The sequence below is a fragment of the Melospiza melodia genome, chromosome 19 (assembly GCF_035770615.1).
Source record: "Melospiza melodia melodia isolate bMelMel2 chromosome 19, bMelMel2.pri, whole genome shotgun sequence".
Taxonomy (NCBI): Eukaryota; Metazoa; Chordata; class Aves; order Passeriformes; family Passerellidae; genus Melospiza; species Melospiza melodia.
The window spans coordinates 4,519,254-4,539,718 of NC_086212.1; the positions used below are offsets into that span (position 1 = coordinate 4,519,254).

The 20,465-nt window shown below is 42.4% G+C and overlaps 1 protein-coding gene across 5 annotated transcripts in view; it reads left to right on the top strand.

Moving 5' to 3' along the window:
- The window catches only part of PTPRT (protein tyrosine phosphatase receptor type T), a 493,222-nt gene that overhangs the window by 236,577 nt on the left and 236,180 nt on the right, over positions 1-20,465 (top strand). For all 5 annotated transcript variants that reach the window (XM_063172177.1, XM_063172179.1, XM_063172180.1 and 2 more), the window contains exon 7: positions 11,659-11,952. In XM_063172177.1, the coding sequence (XP_063028247.1) occupies positions 11,659-11,952 (294 nt within the window). The remainder of the gene's footprint in view (positions 1-11,658; positions 11,953-20,465) is intronic.

The following is a 20,465-nucleotide window of genomic DNA, read 5'->3' on the forward strand; positions in this document are numbered from 1 at the left end:
TTCTACCCCAGAGAAAGGAGTAAAGTGAGAAAACTTTTAAATTTGAATGAAGCATAGCTGTGATAACAGCAAATCCTGCTCTTCCCTTGGGCTGTTAATGTTCCCAGGTCTGTAATTTCAGTCAGTTAAGGCAGGAGCAATGAGTGCCCAAAATGAGCACTCGGCCAAGTACCTTGGAAATGAGTCATGTCTGCTTCAGCCAAGTTCCACACTGAGATCACAGCTGTGCTCTTGTTCAGACTCATACCTAGCAAACCTGCACTCAGGTGAGCACCCACTCTGACACTTGCTTGCCTGGATGTGGAAATTGATAAAGGTGTGCAGGTACTGATTGGCGTCACAGTCCTTTTCATGTTTGTGCCATGTCTGCTTTAGTGTATCTGATGGTTGAGGCTGTCAAAGGAGTGGTTTGGGTTCAAAGAGAAGGGGGAGATGTGGAAACCCAAGTGTGGAATTCCCAGCACAGGAATATTTCCCTGTCTGCTCTGGGGTGCGCTGATCCCCCAGGGCAGCACTGACTTTGACCCTCACTCATGGAGAAAGTTTCCTAAACTCCAGAATAGACTGGAATCCACAAAAGTGTGCAATAGATTATAGAGAGCAGTGTAGGTGTATCACTTGGTGAGAAATTGAGGGTTTGGGATTTTTAGTATGCTGTGGATGGAAGCAAGATGGAGGGCACAGGGTGTCATCCTGGGTTTCTTCTTCATGCTGCTTCTTCCTTCTTCTCCATGGGTTTGGTGGCATTTTGTAATTGGGCAGAAAAGTCCCATTGAGGCCTCTTTGGGATCAGTTATTGGGTTAAAACGGGGAAATAATCCAGGTGTCAGTTCTTAATTGGACAGTTTAGCCTTAAAAGACCTTGGAACAAGAGATTGTTGGCCATTTTGTGCCTTCTAATGAAAAGCTGCAGAACTCACGGTAATGAGACTGTTTTACTGATAAGAAATAATAAACACTGAGTCCAAACATGAACTACTCTCAAGTGCCTTCAATCCAGACCCAGAGAAACCAGCAACTGAGACCCCCACACCTGGATAGTTTTCCAGCTGCTGCTTCAGGGTATAGAGCTGAAAAACCTGCAAAGTTCCTTGGGGGGTTCCCCCTGAGATCCCTGGTGGCACATTTGCTATCTACTATTCCAGCCTCAGCTTTCTTTGTGTTAAATTTGACTTACCTCCTCATGGTCAAATGTGATCCATGTTTTTCACAGATCTGTCACAGGAAAACAAATGCTTAAGTGAGAACATTTTTCTTTATGGACTGAAAAACCCTAAATTTGTGTGTCAAGGCTGGCACACTCTCCTTTGTAGGAGGTCATAAAGTCTGTAGGCTGGAACACAAGTCTGCATTCAGTCTCTGGCCCTGCAGCCATCCTTTAATCATTGTTTCCAGATACAAAATGTTATATTCCTATTGTTGCATCAGGGTTTTGTGTGGATTAACTGCGGGCAGAGCCTGGAAGTGCCCTGAGTGGAGCCAGCTCTGGGTACAGGTTGTGTCTGAGAGGAGGGATCAGTGTCAGTGCCTGGGACATGGTTGAGTCTGTGACTCACTGCCACGCACTCTCTCCTGTTTAACTCCAGCCTGGCTGGTTCCTCTGTTTTCTGACTGCTCCCCATCAGTCCTGCACAGCCCAGGGATGTAAAGGACAATGGGATTTTTACTGCCCTGCTTTGCCTCAGATGAAGTGAAGCATCCTGCCTCAGGCTTTTCCTGCAAACCTAGCAGGTTGCTATGGATTAAGCTCCTTAATCAATCCAGGCAAGCCATTCCATGCTGCTTCCTGGTGGTCAATACCTCCAATCACTTGCCATTTCAGCAGCTTAGAGACTAATGATCCTTCACTCTGCACACAGGGATGTGCCAGAAAGCAGAAGTTGCTAAATATCCACTCTAGGCAGAACTATAAAATCCTTTTGCCTCTGTCCTTTCCCACCACCATCAGCTGGTAGCATAGCAACTGCTGAAGCTGCTTGAACTTGAGTTGACCTGAAATTACATGTTTCCCAGTTTACGTGTTTATTAACGCCTTTCTACTTTTTTTGGTGCTTGTTAAGATTACATTTTTTAGTCCCTGTGGGATATTAGAAGCTTGTTCATGCAGAAAGCAGAAACAGACTTAATGCCATGTGATGGATGAGCTCAGATGGACCCTGGGATTAGAAACATGAGCGAGAGCTGAAGGTGGCCCTGAGCAGTGACTGGTGGAGAGACCCTTGGTTCTGGTAGGATGTGCATGCAGATTTCCATTTAATTGTACGGAATTGGAGGAGCAGCATCTCATAGGCTGGTTTTTTATACTGTAGTGATGGAGAAGTGGCTGCTAAAGGCAGCAGAGTGAGCTGGAAATCAGCAGAGATTGTAGTGCCCTGGAATTTCTCACCTGGGAGGGAGAGAACTCAGACACAGGTTCATGGGTAACCTGCAGCTTGAAAGATTGTTGGTCCAGGGGCAGTTGCAGCAATTTCTAGTGGAGGAATCAGTGTTTTGACCAGAGTTTCCGCAAAGTTACTATACTTCATCTCTATTTTTAAAAGAGATGATGCTTCATTCTCATACCTTTGTAATTAATGTATTCAGATATGTTCATATATGGTAAAGATATGTTCAGATATGTTAAAGCCTAGCTTGTATTTCTTCATGGGTCATTTCCAGATTAATATAAAACCTTAGTCCACACTTAGATGATGTTGCTGTCATCAACTCCAAGAAACGAGGGAAGCAGCAAAAATTAAAAATTATTAATTGTTGTGTAAGGAAAATACATCAAAGATAAGTCTGGAGAACAGGATTTGGTTCAAGCATGCTGGACATGCTCCTTGTGGAGCAAAATGGAGCAGTCAGATGCTGCACAGAGAAAGTAATGGTCTCTTTATTTTTACTGGCATTTTGGTCAAATGAAACCTGAACCATTTTCTGTGTGTGACACAATCTCAGCAGATGGGACTAAGATGCTCCATTCTCAGAACAATCTTAGTAAGAGAATGAAATCCTTTCCCCAGCAGGCACTTTGAGCACTGAATGATTAAATCAGAGTGATGCTGTCATCACTGTCACATGCTTTGGCTTCATGGAGAAAAGGAAAGTGAGTTGTGCTCACCTTTCCCAGAGAAAGGCATCATCATTTATCTTCATGGGATGGGTTTAGACTGCAGCACCTGAATTCTGCCCTGAGTGAGGGCTCTCAGAGAGGATTCAAGGGGCTTAGAGGTGCTCACTATTATCTCTTGGCTTTCCCCTGAACAGACTGATCCAGCACCTCTCTGTGTTTCACACTGAGGGCCACAAGCTGAGAAAATAAAGAGTAAGGAAGTAAAATGCATCTTACATCTATTTTAATACCACTCAAAAGATGGAGGGAGCAGGGAGCAATTAATTTTATCTGTCTTATAATATGCCTTAAGGTGAGCCCATTCTCTCCATTGATAATTAAGAGAACCTGAGATAATTAGTGCAGGCTGGAACATGGAGGAGCTACAGTAGTGAAAGTCAAGCTGATTGTAATCAGCTCCTGGATGGCCAGAAGTCCTTGTGTTGGGCCTCTTGTGATCCATGGAAGATCCCTGTAAAGAGTGACATGCCAGAACCAACAAGCACGGCACTGCTCTTCTCCATGATGTGCTTTTGTAGCTGTTTTACAGTTGGCAAACTCAGAAAATTACATGTGCTTTAAAACTGAGAGTGAAATGTGCGTGATTCCAGCCCTGGGGATCCTGTCATTCCTTACTGGAAAAAGGCTCCCAATATTCCCAGTTAGATTGTGCCTGGGCCAGTCTGACCCTCGCTGCCGGGCCAAAGGCAGCAACTGTGGTGTATCACCCCAGAGATACCTTGGCTTGCTGGAGATTGCAGCTGGGCACTGAACAAGTCCAGGCTTGTTAGGAACCCCGTTTACCTCAGGAGGAATGGCTTCAGGCGATGGTGAAGAGAAAAAGGAGAGGATTCTGCTGGAGGGTTTAATGTCCAGAGGTTTATTCCATGGTTACAGAGGTCTGAACGTGAGCAACTGCTCCAACAGAATCGGGCCGCATGGTCTGATCACCTTTTTAAGCTCAGGGACAGGGGGAGGGGAGGGACAGGTGAGCCACCAACCAGGTGAGAGGGGCAGGGTCTCAGGGGAAGATGACACCCAGACAGGCCAATGATCTCTGGGCACAGGGGCATCCTTTGAACTTGACCAACCACACGACGCCTTGCTGGAATGTTCAGCCTGATTGACAGGACTCACTCAGCATGGGGGCAAGGGGGAAGGGAGAGAGGCACAGGCACACCTGGGGGAATGACCTGGAAGGCCAAAATGGGACATTACAGCACACCACAACAATTCCTGGAGATTGTTTCCAGGGCAGCACTCCCATCCAAAGGCTGCCTGCTGGCCTCACCCTGCACAAGGCTTGGCAATGTTTTGCTGCAGCACTGGAGGTTCCTACACATCAACAGTGTGAGTCTATAGGCACATTTAAACTCTGTTACAGAGCAAACGTTGATTCAAAGAGAAGCATTCAGGTCTAATCTATGTGAGTCCTTGTAATGAGCTTTACAATTAGAGCACAGACTCTTCCACCTAATTCACTTAATTTACACTGGGAAATGAGATACTGTTCAACTAATCCGATGCTATTTTCTTTATTAGACAATGAAAGCATCCTCTGAGGCTCTGGTGGGATTCAGGCTAAGCTTCTGAGGCACAAATAGTGTGAAATGCTAATGAATTAGCACGCTGCTGTAATTCCCACTCAGGATCTGGTGCCCCTCTCCTTCAGCCTCTCACACCATTGGAAGGGCTGGCAGGAGGTCCTGGGTCTCCACCAGCTCTTTGTGCACTCAGGGTGGCTCTGTAAATGTTTGATAAGGTGACCCTGATACTGATGAACCTTCTTCAAGCAGGGTTTGTTCCAGACTGCAGTACTTTCAGGTGCTTTCTTAATTTTTTTAAGATTTTCTAAGCCTTGTGATGTTTACATTCTTGTAATGAACTTTCTCACACACTTTCTGTAAATAACTTATTGTTTTGCGTTCTTTTATGGAGGAGGAGAAATTTGATGGTCTGTTGGTTTGTCCAGTGTCACTGGAGAGGTGGCACTGTCACCCTCCAATCCACTGTCACCTTTGGAAATCTATAAATGTTGGAGTCAGAAATAAACTTCCCTTTTTTACCTTGGAAAGAGCAGTGAGTCCATGTTGTGTTGTTTTATGTGCTATAGTGACATTCAGGAAAGGGTTAAGAGGTTTTCTCCTGCTTTGCAGCAGCTCCTGTAAAGGTTTTTGTGTTCTCTTTAATCCCTGACAGCCCAGTTGCTCAGTTTGGAGCTAATGTTCAAGTCACCAAGGGGCATTTCCTCTTCTTCTGGAGGGGACAATACAGAGGGAATGTTTTCTCTGTTTCATCAGAGAAACTTGATGGATCAAGTTCTCCCTTCATATCTGTGTACTGCACCTGTGCTGTTGGGAGATGTTGAGGGAATAGCCTGTAGTTTTTGAGTTTGGGGTTTTGAGGAGATGATAGAAGACAAGCATCCTGCCAAATATTGAGTTTCTTGCTCCACTGGCTTTCTTTGGTGTCATTGATTGCTGTCCCCTGGGTTCTGCTCATCTTTTCATTGCTGTTGTGCTGATTCTCTGACCGCTTTACTCAGTTATCTCACATTTTCTGGCTCATTTTTACTTTCTCCTTTGCTTTATGTACGTTAAATGTGCGTTGAGTCCCCTGCAGACAGAAGCAGCAGCTCTTGAGGGAAAAGCAAAAGGGAAAAAAAACCCCACATTATTGTGGCAAATGAGTATTTTATATCACAGAGCACTAAAGTCACTTATGGCTGTGTTAGTAAATCCTGTGTTGGGAGGAAACACCAGATGGAGAGCAGTGACATGGAGTGTGCCACAGGATCCAAAGAACAGAGCTCCATCCCACGCCACTGGAATGCTCACAGAGGAGAAGGTGCAAAGGTGATGTCTGCCTGCTGGGAATGCTCTGGGTGGTTTGAGTACAAACCCAAACGGTAAATGCTTTGCACCTCTGAAATTTATAAACCTCTGAAACCATTGCCCCTTGGTCTATAGGCTGTAGAAATCCTAAATCTGTCTCTTCTCTCACTCTTCTGGATTTTGGCTTTACTTAAATATTCAGAATTGTTGATTTCAGAATTACTTCTGGGCACTTTTCCTGGGGCTCAGACTGACCACATCATTCCCTGGTGCAATTAATTCACCTGTCCAGGTGAATTAATGAATCATTTATTGCTGCTGCTGGCACACTCCTATAGCACTTGACATGTGCCACTGCTGTCAGCCTGTCACAGTGCTGAGAGACACATCTGAATTTCCCTCTTAGACACAATCTATTAGTGCAGTGTCAGCACAGTGAAATCTTCTCAGGCTAAGTATTGTAAAATCCATGTGCCTTCTTTCTTTTGTGTATTAAATGGAACTGGAAGTGTGGACCATCACTAGAAAACTAAATTTACCTGCTGCATTTATGAAGAGTGGAAAAAACCAATGCCAGTATAAATATTGACACTCAGAGCTCTTAAGACTCATTGTTATTGTATGAAACTAGAAAAGGTGCCCGTGGATGCTGCTCAGACACTCTGGCTGTTGTGTAGAAAACTATATAGATGCCTTTTATTCTGTTTTCTGCTTAAAATAGTTTTGAGAAGCTTAAAATTTGGTTTCCTTGCCTTTCAGTCCCATCCTGATCATTTTGACGAGCACACTCCACAGCTGCTTGTTTAGGATGTGGTGAGAAAAGCTTTTATAATTCCCATGAGTAGGAGCATGATCAGGATCATGTTGGAAAACACAAATCCTGCTTGTCAGGGAAAGGTCTTTGAGCAGCAGCTCCCATCCTCACCTTTTCAACCCTCAAAGAATAAGAACCACTGTGTCTCTTCTGATCTTGTTTTTAGAGCCTGTGCTCTGTCCTGTGCATGTGAGAAAGCAAAACATGGAATTGCTGCACTTGCTGATACAGCAGAGTTTTGTGACATTAAGAGTTCTTTTTGTCTAAAACAGCCACAGCCCATCCCATGCCAATGAGAGTTTATGGTCACCTTATCTGTACAGTTTATCAGATGGTTTTGTTATGAAAAAGGGAGAAATAAAAAAAAAATCATATAAAATTCATAGTTTAGGAGTTGTATCCAGCTGTTTTAAGATTGCATTTTCTGTAATGTCTTTCTTTATGGATTATTTCACAGGAGAAAGTGCTAACAGTTGTTGAGAATTTTTCTCTAGTTTTTCAGTCTTCCCAGTGGCATCTTAAGCATTCATGAAGCCAGTTATTCTTCCATCATGTAAAAATTGCTTAGAATTGCCTTGCTTAGAAAGCCAAGTAGAGAAATATTCCAGCAATAGAGTAGAAACACTCAGGGATATTTGCCAAAGAGTAAAATAGAGGTTTTTTCCACAACAGTTGGAAAGTAGTGTGTTAATGGAACTACGAGTGTAAGAGTTGAGGAGGTGTCTGAGTGATGCTCTTTGTCACTGTAGAATCCCTGAATGGTTTGGGTTGGAAGAGACCTTAAAATTCATCTCATCCCACCCCCTGCCATGGCAGGGACACCTTCCACTGTCCCAGGGTCCTGTCCAGCCTGGCCTTGGGCACTGCCAGGGATCCAGGGGCAGCCACAGCTGCTCTGGGCACCCTGTGCCAGGGCCTGCCCACCCTCACAGCCAAAAATTTCTAATATCCAATATATCCCTGTCCTCTCTCAGTTTAAGGCCATCACCCCTTGTCCTGTCACTAGGGATGATGCAATTTTAGGTGATCCTGCAAGGAACAGATTTGGACTTGATCCTTGTGGGACTTGACATCCTCTGCGATTCTATTTGGTTTATTCTGGTCCTTCATGTTAACTTTCTCACTCTTTGCATTAGTTGAATTCATGACATTTTTAAGTTCTGACTGTTCAGCCTTCTGAGCTGCAGACAGGAGCTGTATTTTCTGTTCTAACAGGAGGAGAAAGGCACACCCCAATTCCTTTTGTGTCTGTACAACTGGACCTGGTTTTAGTTTCAATAAAATGTGCCCATGGTCAAAAAACTTCCCCCCTTTTTTTTTTGAGCCTGAGCTGCAGTGGCTTTTGGGGTGGGCTTGTATTTTTGGTTGCGGTTTTTTTGCGTGTTTTGTTTGTTTGGGGTTTTTTGTTTGTTTTTTTTTAATGAGCACCCATAAACAAATTTTTCCATGTCCTTCCCAAGTCTGGGGTTCAGTTGGGTATCCCAGGAGCAGCAATCCAGTTCCAGATGTGCTGGTTGTTGGTTTCCTCCTCTCTGTCTGGAGAGTGGCTGGAAGGCAGCACCAGGCCAGGCAAAGCTTGTGATATAAAACAGTGTTGGGATGAAATGGGGCTTAAAATATGGTTGTTCACAATTACATGTGTACAAGGCCAATCTGTCAGCATGTTTGTTTAATCAAGGTCAAACAGAGATTTTAATTAAAATAGTGAGCTCATAACATCAGGCTGGTCATCTGTAACTGGCAAGTGGGTTTTGTAACACAGAGAAAAAAATGGTCTCATTTATGTGCCAGTTTTGCTAAATAATGGGGAACTTGTTTAGATCACTTGCAGTAATTTGGCACAGTGTGATATTAGAAAAGTAAAAGCTTTTGCTCCAGTTGATGCTAGTGGGAAATAATTAATTATTTTCAGTGAGGTGGGACTGATTCTTTAAAAACTACTGGAACAGCTGCTTATTTTAGTTCCTTAAATTCAGAAAGCAGGAGCAACAGTTAAAATTTCTACTTTTATTATGTTTTACAGCACCTGTTTCTTCAGTGGTAGAGAAAGGGGAAAAGAAATGGGGGAAAGAAGGGACACCATAATTTTTTTTCTTTTTTCTTGGTGGGGATGATTTGGATTGGGACAAAAGTAGGGAAGATGGGCGTGCTGGGTGACATCATAATTTAAATCAGTTTGGCAACAGTGGTTACTAAACTCACTAGATGAGATCTTCATGTCTGCCTAGTAGGATAAACTGCTCTATTAATTAAGCTCAATCCCATAAATCTCTTCTAAGTTGCCATGAAATCCCAAAGTAACCTGTATCATGTTGCTATTGAAATCTGCAGCCCAGGAGAATGGAGTTTAATATTTCATTTGTCTTGTGTTCAGCTATGATGTGACTTGTAAGATGTAGCTTTTGCATTGGGAATAAAAAAGAACCAAATCTCTCTTTTAATTGCCTTGCACCAAGAAACAAGTAATAAACTGCTTGTGATCTATATTAATTTGATTTTTAATGAAAATGTATCCACACATGTTTCTTGAAAACAATTTTCCTGGAGAAATAACTTTGTAAGTCAAAACATAATCAGCCTGGCATTTCATATCAGAAAAAGATTCTGGCAGGAGTTATGGAATAGTGCAGAATTAAAGCAGAAACAGCCATTCCACAGAAAACATATCTGGCATCACTGATTTTTGCTCATGTTGGATACCTGCTGTAATTGCAATTCACATTGCTTTTTCTCCAGAGGTACAACACGCAGCTCCTGCAGCCAGTCTCAAGGAGATGGAATGATTTGTTGTAAACAGTTAAAGGAAAGGAAATCAAGCATAATTTCAGTTGATCCTTTTGTACAACAGTTTCTTTCTCTTTCCTGAGCAGATCTTAACCTGCAAGAATTATCCTGAGGGGAAAATCCAATCTTCCTCCCATCATGTGGCACTCAAAGTCCTTTCTTCCATTTCTCCTTGGGTCCTGAATTCTTCCAGTTTTTGAAGAATTACCTTTAGGAGAGAAGGGTTCAGAATGACTCCCACTGAACTCCAAATTTCTTGTGTTGTAACATTTATGTGTTTCTTTTTCAGAGACAGAGATCACAGGATGGTTTGGGTTGGAAGAAACCTTAAAGCTCATCTCATTCCACCCCTGCCATGGGCAGGGACACCTTCCACTGTCCCAGGCTGCTCCCAGCCCTGTCCAGCCTGGCCTTGGGCACTGCCAGGGATCCAGGGGCAGCCACAGCTGCTCTGGGCACCCTGTGCCCGTGTTTTAAGTCCCTCTTGATAAAAATATTCTTTATCACCTGATTTTCACAAGAGAATGGAGTTTGTGTCCTCTGGGCTGAGGGCAGACCACATTAGAGTGTGGCAGAGGGAAGGCTGGGTGAGATTCAGGCAGTTGCTCAGAATCTTGCAGAGTTCAGCTCAGGTTTTCAAAGCCACAAGGTGTATGCTATTCATGTGGTTTCCAGAATGAAAGTGTTATTTACACTGACAGAGAGGGGAAAAAGAATAATAAAAATCAGGCAGGCAGCCAGAGCTCTGTAGCTTTTTTTCTTTCTTTTTTCTTGGTAGCTTCCATCAAAGGGAGCTGCTGAGATGTCTTTTATCAGCTTGCTTTGCTTTTTCTCACAGAGGGGGTACTCAGTAGCTGGTCCCTGCCTCCTTATACTGCTTCTCAAACACCCAGGCACTCTTCAGGTGTCATGCAGGCCTTCTTGAGTACCTTTGCCCAGGCAGTTGAGCAAACTTTGCAATCAAACACCGCAGGAGGTGTTGATTCACTGTTGCCTTGGAGTTTTTTTCTTTATTCTGAGCCACCAAGAGCCCCACTCAGAGCCAGATCCAACAGCGTCCTGGCTGCTGGGCATGGGAAGATCACTGGTGTTTAAATTTGCTAATGTTGTCTCAGCCAGCGCTTTGATTAGAAAATCAACATCCTCTTGTTCTTCTCTATTTTTGGGGGATGAAGATCAGAAAATGAACATGTGATTTCAGTTTTCCTCTTGTTGCTAATTGTGTCAAGTTAAGCATTAGAATTTGGCTGAACCACAGCACCATGATCAGTGACTGGAATATTCTGCTGTGTCAGGGCACAGGGCAGAGGAAGGGCTGTGCTGGAACACTTTGATTTATGGTTTGCGCTAAGGGCACTCAGTTGTCTTTATTTAGGGTTTCTTTCTCTCACTCTCCAAGATGTTGAGTGATGTTATTCACATGCTTAAAAGAGGGAGCAAGTATAAACCTCATGATGAGGTTTATAAATGTTTATGAGGTTTATGAAGGCACTTTTAAACCAGAAAGCTGTTTTGTGGTTCCTGTGTTTTCACAGGTGTTTCTTAATTGGTAACACAACCACCAGTGCAAGGGGGCTGAAATTTAAGCACAAAAAAACCAAAGCCTGTGGTATTTTGTGAGACCTCTGTCGTAGGGAGTAAATGATGAATCTGACTCCAAGTTCTTAGAAGGCTAATTTATTATTTTATGATCTGTATTATATTAAAAATACTATACTAAACTATACTAAAGAATAGAAAAAGGATACAGACAGAAGGCTAAAGGATAATGAAGAAAACTTGTGACTCCTTCCAGAGTCTGACACAGCTTGGCCATGATTGGTCATTAAGTCAAAACATTTCATAGCAGAAACCAAGGAAACCATGTCCAAGCACATTCCAAAGCAGCAAAACACAGGAGAAGCAAATCAGATAATTACTGTTTTCTTTTTTCTCTGGGACTTCTCAGCTTCCCAGGAGAAAAATCCTGGGCAAAGGGATTTTTCAGAAAATACGACGATGACACAAGCCCAATTCTTTCCAGTAACAGATTAAATTCTTATGAAATATTTGGTAAATGAGAGGTTACAAGGGGTTGTTGGGATGGGAATTTGGACATTTTCTGACTCCTTGTGGTTTGTATCTGTCCCCAGAGCCTCCCACCCCGATCGCGCCCCCGGAGCTGCTGGCCGTGGGGGCCACGTACCTGTGGATCAAACCCAACGCCAACTCCATCATCGGGGACGGGCCCATCATCCTCAAGGAGGTGGAGTACAGGACCACCACGGGCAACTGGGCAGAGACACACATCGTGGACTCCCCCAACTACAAGCTGTGGCACCTGGACCCCGACGTGGAGTACGAGATCCGCGTGCTGCTGACGCGCCCCGGGGAAGGGGGCACGGGACCACCCGGGCCCCCCCTGACCACCAGGACCAAGTGTGCAGGTGAGGGCTCTGCTGCTGACACTCCCCAACAATGTCTGTCAATGCAGGGTGTAATTAGCCTCTTCTTGTTGGAGACATGGGGAGGAACGCCTGTGGTTGTGCACATAGGGGAAATGACGGTGCAATGGCTGAACCTGCCGTTGGTGACACTGCAAATGGCAAATTGTTGACACTGCAAGTTCATCAATGTAGACATATAAAGAGTATTTACAGGGGATGCAGAAAGGGTGTTGCCATCTTGCTGTGGAAAAGAGGTTTGAGGAAAATGTGCACTGTGTCATGGTAGGAATTCCCAAGTGCGTTCTCTGAATTGGAGGAAGAGCTGTTGTAAAAAGTCTTTTGAAAATAGGAAAACATATGAGTGAATTGTGGGTTCCAAGATGCAGAAGGCTGAACCATTGCTTTAAGGGAGTATTTACAGAGGATGCAGAAAGGGTGTTGCCATCTTGCTGTGGAAAGGAGGTTTGAGGAAAATGTGCTCTATGTTGTGGTAAGGAATTCCTGAGCATGTTCTCTGATTAGAAAAGTTGTAAAAAGTTCTCTGTTGTAAAAAGTCTTTTGAAAATAGGAAAACATATGAGTGAATTGTGGACTACAAGATGCAGAAGGATGAACCATTGCTTTTTTCTTCTATACTATATTATTACTATATTCTTAAGAAACCCATAACCCCTTCCAGCCTGTCTGACACAGCTTTGACCTCATTGCTCAACCAACCAAAACACCACCACACTTTGGTAAACAAATCTCCATAACATGTTCCACATGTGCCTGGCAACAGGTGCAGCAAGTGGAGATAAGAATAGTTTAAATTCTTTCTCTGAGCTTTCTCACAGCCTTCCCCATGGAAAATGCCTGTGTGTGCTCTCTGTGGCCAGAGGGCTCTGCCACACAGCCCTGGTGCAGGTGCTTCAGCAGGGTTCTGATACTGGGAATTTGGATACATCCTGCAATGTTTTGTTTTGTTCCACCGGCAGGTGTTTAAGAACTTTTGGTTTTATGCTTGTGGTTTAGCTGACAAATTCTTGCCACAGAGTGAGGCTGCTTTCTGTTGAAATAGGCAAAGAACTTTGTTTTCCCACCAGTTCTGCAGTAAGGAAATTGTTCGTAAGACCAGGCTGTGATAACATTTTCATCTCTAAGTAGAGAACAAAATTTATGTTGTTCTTGGATGGTGGATCTGCAGTGAATATTAACAAATTGATGCTGATATCAGTTTTAGTGCCTTGTGGTGAAGGAGGAAATTTTTTAAATAATAATTTTAGTTATTATCATTTATTTAATTTAATAATTTATAAATAAATTAATTTAATCTATTTAATTGCAATAGTAATTTTTATAAAAACATTTTTGTGTTCCATTTCCACCTTCATTTCTGGCAAAGGACTGTGTTCAAACACTTGCAGCTCCCTTCTTTTCTCGTTCATGTTGGAATGGATCAGTGCTGATCCAGGGGCAGAAGTAGTCCATCTTTCTTTCTAAGCCATATTGGACTTCCTGTGAAAAACTGACGGATGATGTTGCTCATGTTTCAGATATATTGGCTATTCATCCTGTTGTCATACATTAATCATTAGCCATTAAGGGAAATCAAGCCCTGTGCCTGGCAAGGGGATGAGCAAAGCACTTTCCTGCCTCAAAGGTTTTTTTTCCACCACACAACTTCAATTTCTTGCGTTTTTGTAGTTTTTGCAAGGTCCTTACTGTGGTGTGAACAAAGAACAGGGATTAAAAGGCTTCTCTCCTTTTCCTGCAAACCCTCCTTCCCTCCCCACAAATTAGTCGTTTACAACGTGTGGATTTAAGAAATGAAAACCTTTTAAGAACGTTCTGTTTCCTGTTACTCTTTCTGATCAAACAGCAAATCTGAAGTGGGAAGAAGGCATCCAGAACACCCAAAACCATCCTAGGATGGGATTGAGCAGTGCAATGTTAGTGGCAGGAACATTTCCAGCAAAATCCCCTTTTTCTACAAGAGAGGAAACCTGGCTGTGTTTTGGGGGCCACATTTATTGTGAAGATTGTAAATTAGTGAATGTTTAGTGCCTCTTTGAGAATGCTTGGATAAAAATAAATAAATCTGATCACGAGGCCCTGTCATGGAGGTGTTGGCTTGGTTCAGCACCTGTTCTTTGATGGAACACAGGTGTTAAAGGCTTTGCAGCAGCTGTGTGGAAAGCTTCAGGTACATGGATGATGTCCTGGCCTGTTTGGGAAGCTGGCCCGTGTTCTGCTGCTCACCTTCTGGCCTTCTTCTCCTTTCCTAGTCTGGTTAAATTCTCTGACCTCACCAGAAGTCACTGTAGGCCTGGCCTGGGACTGCATTTGCAGATGGAAATGTGTTGTGCTCAGATTTCCTCTGGAGCTGATGTCTTGTCACTTTGCAGTTGCACTCTCTGCAGCAGCCAAACTTGCAAACCTCTCTTCCTTACCTGTAAAAAAGTCTGAGTTTGGCTTAATTGAGGAGTTAAGATTGAAAAAAAAAAAAAAAAAAAAGAGTTGGCTTTGTGCTCAATATTGTCTTGTCCTGTGTCCCAGATTGCTGAGTTTCCTGCCCAGTTCAGGTATTGACTGACTCCGAGAAGGATGACGTGGATAATTTGTTCAAATTGGCAAAGCTGAGGCACTTTCTGTTTTCCATCCTATTTTACTAATGAAAATCTAACCGGAGAAGGTCATTCTGTTAATGTTAGCTGTCATACAGGCCTTGTTGAGATTGATGGTGATGGCATTTATGTTTTGTTTAGGGCACTGGGTAGGAGAAATTGTAATGATCTTGGTCTAAGCGTGGACCAGGAGGAAGGGAGAAACTTAATAGCTTAAGATGTACAATTTCACCAAATGCCAACTGAAATGATAGACAAGAAAATGCAACTTTATTCCAATTTCCATGCGTCGTGGAACTCCTTCAAAACACCATTTTGAGGGTAATTACACAAAACTTTCACGGTGAAGATTTTCAAAAATGTGCTGAACTGAGAAAACAGCTCTGCTGCCTTGATTTTCCTGAGAGTACCTCATGAATGACATCGGGGAAAATTGAGGGGTTTTAAAATAGTTGGGGGATGAGTGATGCTGCTTTTTTTTAATGTGAATTTTTTTGGTTGTTTTATTGTTTGTCTTCACTTTTTCCTGAGCAAGAGGGAAGTACCAAACTCCTACACATTTGTATGCAACCAGCAGGTGATGGGAGCAGCAGCCCAGTTTTACTGCACTGTCTGCTGTTGTGCTGCCTTTATTAAGGCCACAAATAAAGGTAACAAAACTGATTGCACAAGTAAGAGTAGAGAATATCACCTGTACTGGAGAAGCATTTACTTATTTAAATCTCTAGAAATCAGTGTAACAATAAACAGAAGGTGGCTGCAACCTTCTAAGAGAGGGAAGTCAATATCCCTTGGACTGAATACTCTGCCTAGGCTCTTTTCACATAGAGACTGTATTTTTATAATTTTTTTTTTTTTGTTCTGGGGAGGCTGAGTAACTGCTGGCTTCAATTCAAGCACAAGCTGCAATGAGATTCTTATTTAGAGATGAAAATGAGGAGAATTTGGGAAGGACCAGGCTTCTCTTACAAAGTTGCCCTTGTGTTGTTTCTTGACTGTCAGCTTTGCATCAGAGCAAAAGCATGGCCAGGATGGTCCAGCATGAGCTCAAACATCAGGACAACTCTTACAAAATCATTAATAAGTTTCTGATTTTGATCGCACTGAATGGAAGGTGTCTATATGGACAGTTTTGAAAGTTTTTTTTTTTTTTTAGATTAGGTAAAACCAATAAGGTAATTATGGAAGGTCCTACTCTAAATGAGCATAAAGACGTTTAATAAAACTGGATAATATCTAAATTTCTCTTAGCAGTGTGTGCCCAGGCATGTTACCCCACTGGTATTGCTTTTGGTATTCTACAGGACAGCACTAATTAATATTTGTCAGCAGACTTAATTAATATTCGATCTATAGAAAATGGTACTGAAATCCCAGCTTAGCTCCTTCAAAGGAAAGCCAACTGCCAGAAAATATGGCAAACCCTGCACAAATGATTTGTTCTTTTGTTTTTTTTGCGGGTTTTGTGTTTTGGATTTGAGTTTGTTTTTCCATGGACTGTTCTGGGTTGTGACTTAGGACAAGAAAAGATGAAATGACCTCGAGGCATAACCCAGTAAAGTGTCAGTCAGAGGGAAGAGTTGTCAGCAGGGAAGGGGGAAAAGAAAGAGATTGGCTAAGGTTAACACCAGACATGGGGTTGAAGGTTGGTTAAAGCAAAGACAGATATAAAACATTAGTGTTTATCCCCAAAATAATCAGTTGAGGAGATAACAGGATTAGAATAAAGTGTTTGAACACAGTTCCCAATAGTGCCTTGTATTCAGCACTAGTTCTCTAAGTGTGGGGTCTTTTTAGCCATGCTCTGTAGATAAACATAGCTTTTAAAATCCTTGTTCCTTGGCCTTTGTTCACAAGCGTGTGCTTTGGGAAGCTTGAGGCTTATTTTCTTCCCTGTGCTTATTGACTATTCCTTGTTTTTTTTTTTGTTTTTTTTTTTTTTGTTTTTTTTTTTGTTTTTTTGTTTTTTTTTTTTTTTTTTGTTTTTTTTTGTTTTTTTTTTTTCTTCCTTTATTCAGTTTCCACAGAAAGGGAGAATAGGGCAAAAGTTGTTTTTCGCTCTGGTGGATGGAAAAAAGGGAAAAGTCTGCCTTTGAGGTCATTATCCTGCAGGGAATCTCATCTGAAAACTGTTTGCTTCTAGTGGGGCAAATTCACATGAAAAACAAGGCCAAAGAGTAATATTTAAATGAATATTAAAAAGGGGACAGATTAAATACTTTCTTTATGATCAATACTTACTCCTGGCTAAAATACTGTCTGGAAAAGCTGCCTTGAACATTGATTTCATTATAACTTTATCTGATCTTCATTAGCTGTTGAGATTAAAGGAAGGGAGCCCCAGGGGGACTTTGTCTCTCTCTAAAACTGTCTGAAAAGAGATTGTGGCCAGGTGGGGATCAGGCTCTGCTCCCACGGAACAAGTGGCAGGAGGAGAGGAAACAGCCTCAGGGTGTGTTAGGGAAGGTTTTAATTGGATATTAGGAAAAATTTCCTTACTGGAAGGGTTGTCAGGCATTGGAACAGGGCAGGGCAGTTCTCCATCCCCAGAAGGTGTGTGGATTTGAACATGGTGGTGCTGGGTTAATGGCTGGGCTCTGACTTAAGGGAGCTTTCCCAACCTCAGTGATTATGATTCTCTGCCTTCTTGGATGGTGACAACAGGTGACTTTGGGTTAATGGCAGGATTCTGACCTTAGAGTACTTTTCCAGCCTTGGTGAGTTCATAATTCTTTGCATTTTGGCAGAGACTTGAATGTTGTTGTTGGAATTTTGGATGATGACAGGTTATAAAATGGTTTGTAAAATGGGGGCACAAGTTTTACAACCTTGTGGCTTGGAAGAAGGAAACTGTTCAGTCTGAAAGGAGAATTGTTTGGGAAGGAATGGGAGGGGAGAAAAAGTCCTGAGAAACCCCAACATCTCCCACCAGAAAACACGTGGCAATGGCTCCTTGAGGCTGGTGTTCATAGGAACTTTGTCCTCATGTGAAATTGCCATGGCTCACAGGCAGCCCCTCCCTCCAGACAAGCTGCTGGAGGCTCCCTTAATCACCACAGGGTGATTTAGCTCCTGCACAAAGAGCAGTTGTCAAGATCAATACTCAGTTTTTGGTGTAGGCCTAGGGAGATGAAAGTTAGTCTTAAATGATGGGGCTGAATTCGATACTCCCCTTAAAAATGGCCCAGATACAGTGGCTGATACAAATGTAAATGATCTGAACATTCTGAGTTTGAAGTGGTGCTACCAAGAAGCTGGAAAACATTTTTCTCTGGTGGTTGTTAACAGGTGACTTTGTTGCCTTGAAATCTAGTAAAGTTTACCAGTAGTAAGCAGATTTTGCCATTTTTTGTTGGTTTAAGAGAATCATTCAAAATTTATAAAAATATTTGTTTTTTTGATCGATTACAGGTGTTAGAAAAAAGAAAGTATTTGCACACTGTTATGAAATGCATTAACTGAACAACCACAAGAATGTGCACTGAGTATGAGTTCAAAACCATTTATTTCTGTTTTAATTTTAAGGTGATATCTCCCATTAAATGGGAAACTTCCACATGTTAATGTGGAAAAATATGATTCAACGTTGCTACACTGCTGCCTTCATTTTTTTTTTCTCAAGCTTATAATAAAAAAAAATTAAAACTCAGATCTCTAAATCAAAGCACTGCACAAAAAGCATATCAAGTGATTTGCAAGAGTGTTCTGTACAACTGATTTTTTGGTATTATCAAAATCACTGATTCACAGACTTATTTAACTTTGAGCAACTCTAAGCCTTGTACTGAAAGACACATTCATTTCCCCTATTAATATTAAATTTCAACTCTTGGCTTCAGTTTCCTGTAACTTTAAATGGAGAGGGTGGGGGGGAATAGAGGCTTTTTTAGCAAGTGAAGGAGAAAGTTATGACTTTTTTCTTGTTGTTTTTAGCCACGTTGTTGCCCTGGAAAGCCACCTTTTAGAGAATAGGGGATAGATTGGATCTGTGAATTATTTCCTGGAAAAGAACTGAAAGAAGGAGCAGCTCTCTTGGCTGAGATATAACAAGAGTGACAACCTGTATGGGACAGGAAGGATCTGGGAGGAGAAGGAAGGGGGAAAGGGGAGCAGAGTGCTTTGGAGCATTTGGAGTGGCTGAGGGCATGCAGGACTCCTGAAAGGCAGACTGATGGAGCTGACAGCATCCTTGGTTGTTGGGGTGCCTGGTGCTGATTCCCCAATCTCTGAGCCTCAGGCTGGGCCCTCCCCTGTTGGGGGAGACCCTCCTGGGGTGGTTCTGTGTCAGGAAAGAGACACACTGGATCTTTTTGGTCTTCAGGTTCTTGTTTATTGTTATCTTATCTCAAGTTTTGCACGCTGTCCACACCAGGCTCAGCACGCTGGAAAAGCACCACAAAAATGGCAACAATCTCTTGGTACAAGGTTTTATAAAGCTAAACTATCCAATTAAGAGCTGACACTTGGATTATTTCCCTTTTAACCCAATAACTGATCCCAAAGAGCTGCAATGGGGACTTTTCTGCCCAATTACAAAATGCCACCAAATCCATGGAGAAGGAGGAAGAAGCAGCATGAAGAAGAAACCCAGGATGACACCCTCTGCCCTCCATCTTGCTTCCATCCACAACACACTAAAAATCCCAAAACCTCAATTTCTCACCAAGTGATACACCTACACTGCTCTCTATAATCTATTGCACACTTTTGTGGATTCCAGTCTACTCTGGAGTTTAGGAAACTTTCTCTATGAAAGTCAGAGCACCCCAGAGCAGACAGAGAATTATTCCCAGTGCCCTGGGTTTGCACACTTGGTCTGGAGTGAGGCTGTGATCCATCCAGAGCTCAGGCTCTAAATTCCAAATGTGGGAAAGCAGCAGCATGCAGAGGCAAGGCTGGGATTTACTGCTGGAGCACATCAGTGTGCCATAAATCTGATATTTGTTTCCAGCACTGACCAATCCCCAAACACTCCTGAGTCTCCCAAAGCCTGCCCCCCATTGCCTTTAACCATGGGACATATGGTGAGGAATTTTCTTTATCCTGATCCTTGCAGAAGATCAGCTTTTTGTCCTGGGGCCTGGGGATTGATTGCCCTTATCTTAGTCTGCATAAATACAGTTCTGAATATAAATCCAGCCACAATAGTGCTTTGGTCTGGATTTTTTTTTTTTTTTTTTTTTTTTTGCGGAGGGATTTTGCTCACGATGGATTTAAATTCTAGGGATTTACTTTTTTTATCTGCAATGGCAGTTTGTTATCCAGAAATATTTTATTTTTATTTTTATCAGGAGGAAGTCTAGTTATTCATTTCCACATCACACTGTTTCTGTCTGGTGCTGTTGCTGTTTAATATTTTTCCAGAATGTGGTTTGAATTTAGTATTATTTTTAGAGTGGGCAGGCTGGTCAGGAGGATGACAACTTCCAGAAAGACATAAGGCTCTTATGCCAAGAACTGTTCTCACTAATAGTGGGATTTCACAACTTCTCCCAAAAGCAGGGAAACCTTCCCAGCTCTTGCGTTCACACCAGCTGAATTTAGGACACTGTTCTTTTTGATGTTTCTTGTCTCCTGAGTTCTGTCCAGGCTTCCTCCCAAACAGCTATTCTTAATCTGAAGAGGCAAAAATAGAAAAGGAGAGGAAAGAAAACAAAACAAAAAGCCCTAAAACAAAACTCCATTCTGTTTTGTTGGACTCAGAAAAATCCTCAAGCACAGCTTGACTTTGTGGTGAGGCAGTGAATATCTGCTCTTCCAAGGGAAAAGTGGGATGAATCAAATTTGGAGGGAATACAAACCACCTGGATTTTTGCTGCAGTTTTTCAAAGGTGTATTTCTGCAGTTTGAGGTGCTTGAGAGTGTCCAGGGAACATCCTGATGAAGGCAGGAATGATGAATCTGACT